The sequence below is a fragment of the Polypterus senegalus genome, chromosome 11 (assembly GCF_016835505.1).
Source record: "Polypterus senegalus isolate Bchr_013 chromosome 11, ASM1683550v1, whole genome shotgun sequence".
Taxonomy (NCBI): Eukaryota; Metazoa; Chordata; class Cladistia; order Polypteriformes; family Polypteridae; genus Polypterus; species Polypterus senegalus.
The window spans coordinates 38,035,986-38,045,205 of NC_053164.1; the positions used below are offsets into that span (position 1 = coordinate 38,035,986).

At 36.3% G+C, this 9,220-nt stretch overlaps 1 protein-coding gene across 2 annotated transcripts; it reads left to right on the top strand.

Annotated features, from left to right (window-relative positions):
- The first annotated feature begins 1,183 nt into the window (after window positions 1-1,183).
- On the top strand, window positions 1,184-8,377 carry snrpg (small nuclear ribonucleoprotein polypeptide G). Of its 2 annotated transcripts, none has more exons than XM_039768403.1 (4): window positions 1,184-1,259; window positions 1,664-1,686; window positions 2,373-2,497; window positions 8,049-8,377. In XM_039768403.1, coding segments are annotated over exons 1-4 (201 nt in total). In that variant the 5' UTR covers window positions 1,184-1,257; the 3' UTR covers window positions 8,100-8,377. The 2 variants fall into 2 exon arrangements, with proteins under 2 accessions (XP_039624337.1, XP_039624336.1); XM_039768402.1 differs by having other exon boundaries at window positions 1,211-1,397.
- The last annotated feature ends 843 nt before the right edge of the window (window positions 8,378-9,220 follow it).

Genomic DNA, 9,220 nt, shown 5'->3' on the forward strand with positions numbered 1-9,220 from the left:
TGTGGCAAAGAGTAGGACTTCAATGAATTTCAAATACCCAAATTATTTTTGAGAAATTTGCATTTTATTTGTATCCAAAGGAAAATGTAGCTTTGCAATATATTATATTTTGAAAAACAACAAATCCCTCTCAAATATACACCAGAATGACTAAAAAGAAGGAAAACTAACAAGTTAGAAAACTATCAGGCTTGGCCGCAACAGACACAGTGAGGAATTATAAAGGAGCTCCAGGAGAGTTTCTTTAAACACTTCTGCTAACATGTTAAAAGTGTGACAGAGAAGATGTGCAGCATTGTTCAAAAATGGCCCTCAGTTTTGTCTGTATTCTCTCCTCCACTGCTTCCTCAAGCAAATAGAGAGGCCCATAACTGAGCCTGCCTTGTTAATCAGCTTGGTGAATAGGAGTGGCGAGCTTGCACAGTTTTATCGTCTGTTCTTGTCATTATTGTTCCAATAATCTCATGTTCTAATGCCAATCTTTATTGTTAATGCCTTTGACACAAATAGATATACTTTAACAATTTAAGGCACAAATGCCTTACTTTTGGACATCAAAGTTGTACAATTATCAAAATTCCTGCTTCTCAGCTCCTTTAAAGCGACCACTGATTCCGGCTTGTACGCAGGCCATGTTGAGTTTGCGCATTCTTTCCTAGGACATCTTAAGGGCGTACGTTAGGTTAACTGGTAATACTGAACAGGCCTTGGGTTAGTGCGCCATGCGAGAACCGTCCACGTTTTACTGTTGTCCGGTTCTGGCAGAACTCCGATCCTGCATGACAGTATAAAAGTGACTGAGTGTGTCCTTGGAATGTTTGAAGAGTGCATTACTTTTGATTCGAATAGATAAAACGTATCACTTTAATTACGAAAATACTAAAATCTATCTATGCACAGTACAATTATGAATCTGAAAAACAGTAATATTAATAGATTTGTACTCATTCCTTCTGATTTTGTAAAATTAAGTAAATCAAAAAGTTTTCGTTGTCTGACACGCAGAATCGATGGCTCTCCGAAAGAAACGTTTATCAGTTGTTACTTATTTTTAAAGGCAGTTGACGGAGCCAAGCATGTCGCACTACTGCCGCCTAGGGGCGTTAACTGCTATGACGCTGGCAATGTAGCCATTCTCCATTCTCGAGCCATGAGGCACATGCTCAAGAAATGCCTTGCTACGTCATCAACCGTGACGGAACCGGAAACTACTGAGAGCTTTGGTACAGCGCGCCTAGCTTCATACAATTGCATTCGATGTAAGCGGCGTGTAGGTCGACGTTACATATACAGTCATTGTAGTTGGTGGAGGGTTTTTTTTGTGTTTTCGTAAAACCTGTGTAGTTTGTTTCGGAGCCTTCAACCATGAGTAAAGCGCACCCACCTGAGCTGAAAAAGTGAGTTTGTTCATGTGGTTGCTTTGGGGTGGAGAGCAACGTTGAGGCCTGGCCGGCATATTGCGCGTTAGCTTTGTGTGGGAAGCTTGCACGGGGTGGTCATGAATAATAAAAGGCTACCGTGTTATGGAAGTAATTAAGCCTAGGTGGATTAATGGGAAATATTAATCCTTAAATCCGCCTTTTGGAGAGTCGTGGGTAAAATATGGAGAGTGACTGCTGTGTTGGATACGTTTTTAATGCATTTTCCCTTCTGCTTATTTTAGGTTCATGGATAAGAAGTTGTCTCGTAAGTATTACGTTATATGATCAATTTTCTCAAATACGGAAACCTAAAACGTTTTGTCATTATAAAATAATGCGGTATTTATACATTGCAGGAAGGTATCTACTCGTAATTAACAGAATACTCCTTTACTGTATTTGGTTTTGCGTGTTTGACGACGGCAGTATTTTGTCAGTCCGATTATTCTTACATTCAGTTTTGCATTGCCAGACTCAATATCCAGGTGTTACCACCGATTTCTTCCAGTTCGTATGAACGAAATAAGCTAAATGAAATCCAGTCGCCGAGTAACGCTGAAGTGCCGGCTTTTAATTAAGTAGGTGATTATTTATTTATTATTTGGCAAGAGGTTTTTATCAAAGGTGACTTAGCAATAGTTGAGAGTTGCATTTGGTTTGGTTTTCTAATTGGAGAACAGACAGGCGAAGTGATTTGCTCATGGCCGCACATTGTCAGCAGCAGATACCAGCACAAAACCTCAGGGCACTATGCCACGTTGCCTGACCCTTTTTATGACAAGAAGCTGAAAAGTAACTTTTGGAAATAATAAAATAAAGTAACAACAATGATTTGGTATTTCCAGGTCATTCATCAAACATCCTGATAAACAGCACTGTGTACAGTACATCTGAGGTTCAGAAACTGACAATATGGCACATGTATTTAAATGCTTTTATTTTTGTTGACAGTCAAGCTAAATGGAGGCCGTCATGTTCAAGGCATCCTGCGTGGTTTTGATCCATTTATGAACTTGGTAATGGATGAGTGCCTGGAAATGGCAGCAGGAGGGCAGCAAAACCACATTGGAATGGTGGTAAGTAACACGATTAAACCTATAAAAATGTGTTAAAACAGTTTAAAAGTATTTTTGGTGAAACATTCACACTATGTAACAACAGGTAATCAATCATTTGTTTTATGTAATGTGCAGTTCGTTTAGTTAATAGAAGAAGTTAGAACCCATTTTTGTCATTAACTCCACCCAAAAATATGTACTGTACCATGTGTGGTATGTAGTAGTTAGTGCTGGGCGGTATGACCAAAATTCTATATCACAGTATTTTTCAAAATTTATACCGGTTTCATGGTATTCGACTGTATTTTATCCCATGTACGTTTTCCACTGCAATTACTGCTGTAGACTGGCTAAGAGTAACCTATTCCACTGTCATGAGCATTGTACAAAAAAACAGTTTAATGTGCACACGCGTATTAATACAGGTTTGCATGGCCCCATAAAGTGATAGTTTTCAAGGGGGTGGCACTAATGAAGAGAAGGAATCTCATTGCATGACAGTTAATCAAAATATAGTCTTTTTATTCAACAAATTTTGCAAACAACTTAAACTAAAATTTTGACAACATATTTTCAACCATCCAAACAGTCATTTAGACTTAGTAAAATATCCAGAGGTGCTTGTCAAAAACTGTATTACACTGAACATGTCTTAGACAAGGAATAAATAGTAAATATTTTTTGTAAACCAACTACACTTTCTGTTAATGTTAACAATCTCTGTCTACTGACACGTTAAAGTGACTTTTTAAAAAACTTTACCATCAGTAAACTGCATAATATTTAAACTAATAAATAATAACACTAAAATAAATAATAATGCAACTTCCAGTAATACTATTACTTCAAGTCCAGGTGCATTACACAGTATTCACCAAATTAAAATGAAATAAAACAAGTGCAATTTGGTAATGACATCTTTACCAACTGAACCATCATTTAGGCAAACTACATTAATATGGACCTTGCTTCAAGCTAAGCTATATACATAAATAATAAAACTGCAACTTGCATTCATAATGCTATTTGTGGTATAGCCCTACGTAATCGTATTCGGGCCACAGTGAAGGAAAAAAAAACTATATGTCGAGAGTAAAGTCGACATGTTGACTTTATTCTCGACATTTCCAATTTATTCTCATAGTTTATTTTGTCATTAAAGTAGAATGTCGTGAACTAAACTTCATCCTAAAATCAATGTTTAATTTACTAGATTTTCTCAAACCCCATCATAAGTTATGTAGCACATTAAATGCTTTGTGTTAAGTGTTCCCCGATCCAGTTGTTAATCACTACGTGCTTCTTAAACTGACTTCCTCTACACTAAGAGGAGGCGCAGGCAGCTATCGCCGCACAGAATCCATTCACTTCATGATATTCCTTCTCTCTGAAAATTTAGAATGCTAAAATAAATACTTGATATCATTTCCAGGATGAAATGCATCAAAGCAGGTATTAAACAAGCACGGTAGTGCTGCTCCCTCGCAGTAAGGGGTCCCCAGGTGTACGTTCAGTGTAGAGAACTTTATGGCAGGTGTGACGAGGCTCCAAAGAACTGGATGTATGAATGGGAATCGCAAAGGTTTAACTTAAATATTGGGTAAATGATGGGTTCATGATCTGGTGGTCAGAGACAGGAACAAAGAATTCAATGGATGTTCTTCTGAGCGGGCTTTCTCTATTGTATGTGTGCTGTCTGTCTGATGTACAAAACCCCCAATTTCTATCCTTCCTTTTTCTTTCTCCACATAACCAATCACCACACGATAAACATCTTTGTGAAATTAAAACTAGTTATAAACTTAGACCGCGGAGTGTTCAGAACTTTAAAAAAAAAAAAAATCTTTGTTATACATGTTTTAATTATGCCATCCATTCAGGGTTGCGCCCATCCCTTGCATTGTATACGAGGCAGGAGCAAATTCTGAACGCCAGCACATCGCAAGGTGAATACGAGCAATACATACACTAACAGGGTCAATATAGCATAACAAAACCCCACATCCTACATGACTTTGAAAAAAACTGAAGCACGCTGAGTAAACCCACCAGAAAAACATGCAAATTCAAGGCAGGAAACACCCGAGACCCCCATGCTGCGAGGCAGCAATGCTTCCTGCATGTCACCGTGCCCCCACATGATTAAAATACGTGCTTTAATGCATTTCATCATGAAAATGAATATCAGGTATTTATCTTGGCATTGTAAATGTTCAGGGAGCAGGAATATCATGAAATTATTGTATTCTGTGTGCTGCCTGCACCTCCTCTTTTTGCAAGAGGAAGTCAGTTTAAGAAGCACGTAGTGATTAACATGGCTCGGGGAACACTTAACACAAAGCATTTAATGTGCTATATAACTTATGACGGGGTTTGAGAAAATCTAGTAAATTAAGCATTCATTTTAAGATGAAGTTTAGTTTACGATGTTTGACTTTAATGGCAAATTACAGAATACATAAACGACGAGAATAAAGTAGAAATGTCGAGAATAAAGTCAACATGTTGTCACGCTATTACACAGTACCCAGGTACATAACACAGTATTGAAAAAAATAAAACAAGTACAACTTGGCTTGCAGTATATTCTCCAGTAGTACAGAAACGGTATTCGCTGATTTGAACATAATGGTCCACATCCGACATTTTAAAACCAAAGTATCTCCAGGCAATGAACGTGACTCCTTTTTTTCGGCAAAAGTTCTTCTGTGTCATCATGTTCAACTTTATCGTCTGCTACAGCTTTAGTTTCAGAATGTTCTCTGTCCATTTTCACCGTGCAATACCTCCACTACCGCATGTACTCCGTTGCATACGTGTTTAGTGGTATAGCAGTGAAAAAGGCCCCCCCTTAAACAGTTGTGGTATAGAGAAAATCCATATCATAACAAAAATAATAAACGCTTTTTGGAATGAACTGGTATACCGCCCAGCACTAGTAGCAGTAATGGCCAAAAAAAAATTAATGCATTGGTCGAGTCCTGTCCTCGACTCAAAAGCACAATCCCTCGTGGGTGCAGTTCCTGCTAATTCATTGTGATGATGTCTGTTGCCAAAAAGAAAAATACATGGGTTTTTCACCTTATGAGCATGTGACTGGACATGGAATATGCAACATAAATAACTTGAGGGGATGTGCCCCCATGTACATTTTTAATGTTGTTTGCTGTTGCCCAGTGTTGTTCGCAATTGATAGTCATTCTTTTACAAACTTTATCTCCATTGTCCATAAAACATGCCATTAAAGTTTTTCATCTATCATCACAAATTACACAAGTAACATTAAGTAACATTAAAAAATGTTTTTGAGAGGAAGTATTCAATTAAACTTGGTCAGTTAAAATCACACTGTTTTCTTGATTTTAGTCTGTTTTGTGTCATGTTTTGTTGAGTAAATTTCCTTGTACTGTGGATTTGGGGCTTTATTTGGATATGAAATTTCAAAGTTAGAGGCTGACTAAATTTTAATATGCCCACCCTCTCCTACTCTAACCTGGATTTGGAATTAACATTCCAAAAGCCACTATAGTATTCTTGTATGTATTAACAGTAGTTTGTCTGACCTGCAAAATTACATTGATTTGTTGGTAGTTGCATTAAGAAAAAAAAGGTAGAGCTATATGTTGTTTGCTCTTTATACAACTTGAGGCAGTTTGACCTTGGGTTCAATTGATTAAACAATATTTCATGTTTTTCATCTAGATAACTGTGCCGTTAGTTCTTCCTCTCTCAAATGGTGGTTATTAAGCAAAAGCAAAGAAAGATGGGTGATAAGTCTGTAGTAATTTTAGTTCAGAATTATGGCAGCACACATCTTATTTAAAAATCTCAATTTAAACTAGGAAATCCTGTTTTCATTTATATATAAAAAAAAAAAAAAAGACCTGCGTTCTTGCTGATTTTTCTGTACATGTTTTGTGTATGCTTTGAAAATGTGAAAATTTATGACCAGTCAACTGACTGAATGATAATTATCAGAGCCTGGTGTCGTGAAGTCAGCCAAGGTGAAGATTTATTATGGATGTAAGTATTAGAAATGGCCGTGAAGTGGATCTTAAGCCATAAAAGGAAAGTGAGCTTTTATATTCTTGGTCTTCACCAATAGCGTATCTGCATATTGAGTTAGTGCAATGCATTTCCAATGAAATTTGCACTTGTCAGGACAGCTATATCAGTGAAGTACAGCAACAACAATGAAAGTTGCACATGTTGTATGTACAGCATAGGAATGAATGATGCAGTGTTCAGTTGTGTATACTAAAACACAAATTGAATCTTGAAACGTAGATACTATATAGTGAAATGCATACATTTCATTGTATGTTTGTGTCCAGGTAATAGTGCATGTCAGTTGCATGTAATTCAGTTAACCAGACGTGCTCAGAATTTTGCTTATTTATTTCACTTCTTTAATCATGCACATATGCTTGCTTCAGACTTGTGGCTAAGATATTATGGAATAGTGTTAACTTTTAAGAGGAGAAACAGTAAATGTAATGAATGTTCAGAGGCAATGTCACACCACAATGTCCACAGGAATACTCTACATGTAAAGTCACAGTGTCTTTGCTAACAATTGTTAACGCCTGACAAATTAAGCACAGGAACAGTTTGATAGATTTAATTAAAGAACAGCTTGCTATTGGATGGATGCACTCTGTATTTATAATCTACGAGTGAAGAGTATGCATTGATGGGCATAAAGTGTGCCTCTTGGTATAACACAATGTGTAGTCATTCTTGGCATACAATGTACAAATTGATGTAATTTCATCAGTTTAGTAAAGGGCAGTTCTTTTATTGGCCCAGTTGATACCATATATACTGCAATAGACTGTGCTGCCTGGGATGGGCTCCTGTTCAGCAACAAGCCGGTTAGAAAATGAATGTATGTTTTTCAGTTTTTGGCAAAAAAGTATATTTTACCAGGTAATTAAATATTTAACTTGCAACGCAAAGTCAATGCTAGGACTAAATGTTATATTAACTACAAATAGCTGACAATTTATGTCTTTGAAAAGGCATAGCTATTTAGAGAAAGGGTGGGTGAGTAAAGTTTCTTTCATTCTGCTTTTTCATAACTCCACTCACTCTTCTCTTATTAGCTTACATTTAAGGAAAACTTTGGCTTTCTAACAGACTAGTACTGTGCTGCTCAAGTCTGTGAAATGAAACATTGCTGAATCTTGAGAGAAACCCCCAAAGCTGTATCTCACCCAACCCAAAGCCTATTCCCATTTATAAGAATTTAATTATTTGAATTTTTTTGGGAATTTGTGGGATTTATAAGTGTGACTCATTTGTGATTGTCAGTAAGTGAAATGCAGATTGAACTCAGCTTCTTAATCATTCACTAATAGAAATGTCATCTTTTTCATTCTAACTTACCAAACTAATGAAATATAGTGTGTGTGCAATATTACATAAAAAAAGCAAGTAATTCATTTATGCAGACTGAAGAAAAAAGATGGGACAATTCATTGCTTAGTGTTCATTGTAAAATGCATACATACATTTGAGTGAAACATTGTGTGTGTAATTATTTCATCTTCACTCTGTCTTGGTCCAGGTAATTCGAGGAAACAGTATCATAATGCTGGAGGCACTGGAGAGGGTATGACACTGCACATAATGGCAGAAAGGAGATTACATACCATTGGGAAGCTGATAACAAGAACAGGACTGATTGGTTGCCATTTTCTCCAGTTTTGGTTTCTGTACTTGGCTGAACAGCCCCATTCATTTTAGAATGGCTACGCTTCCCTTTGTTTGCTTATCTGTTGTCCTGATGGTTTTACACGTTAGCTAGATAATGTAGTTGGCCTTTTTAAGCATAAATATTCTTTGTTTTGAATTTGTATAACTACTGTTTATATTAAAAAAATTAAAATTTCAAAACAGGTGAATAACTTTTTTTTTTTTAAATAAAGCTGTGTCTAAATATTTTGTGTTGAAACTCTGTGTGTGTGTGTATAAGAACTAAAAGCCACTCTGATATTTATAAAGGAAAAAAAAAAACAAATGTTCATACCACTGGGTAGAAGTTTTTCTTTTCACCTTTTCTGATGGAGTGTTGACTTGTTGTGTCATTTCATTTATTTAACCAAGATGGAGTTTTTTCTTCCAAAGATATATTGATTATAGTTTAATTAAATGTACTTGAATTATCTTCAGTTTTCAAGAAAGAGTACTGATTAGCCTTTACCATATTTGCACATCCCATTTCATTTTAATCTAGTGACAGCAAGCAGTTTGGACCAGTGGTAACTGTACTAGTAATATCTGTATTCATGTTTTACTTCACTTTGGTTCCATTGCAGTTACAGTTGGAATTATAATTGGTATGGAGGGAGCTGGTGATTTTAAAAGAAAACATTTGGTTCTGAATCTGGTAAAAGTGTAAATCGACAAGGATCTGCAGCTCCTCCCTCAAATGGAGCCATGGCTGGATCATGGGAAACTGGTATTAATGATTGGCATACTTTGAAGAACCAGTTGAGTACAATTAGCAAATTGTGAATTAGTACAGATCTTGTACAGCAAAGTAGCAGCTGTTGAAAATGTATCAATCTCCATAAAGATGCTGTACTGCTATATTTATTTTCATGTAAAAACTGTAAACTATAAAACAAATTGTTCACTATTTCCAATTTCAAGGGGGCCATAGCCCTCTGTTAGGATATTTGGTAATCCTGCAGTAAATAGTAATCACAGAAGTACAAATTTGCCTTGGTAATTACT

Bases quoted from the DNA above. Each gene is read 5' to 3' on its own strand.
- snrpg (XM_039768402.1), top strand. From the start codon at position 1,366: ATGAGTAAAGCGCACCCACCTGAGCTGAAAAA. The intron at 1,398-1,663 runs GTGAGTTTGTTC...TGCTTATTTTAG, and splicing joins CACCCACCTGAGCTGAAAAA to GTTCATGGATAAGAAGTTGT. The intron at 2,498-8,048 runs GTAAGTAACACG...GTCTTGGTCCAG, and splicing joins AAAACCACATTGGAATGGTG to GTAATTCGAGGAAACAGTAT.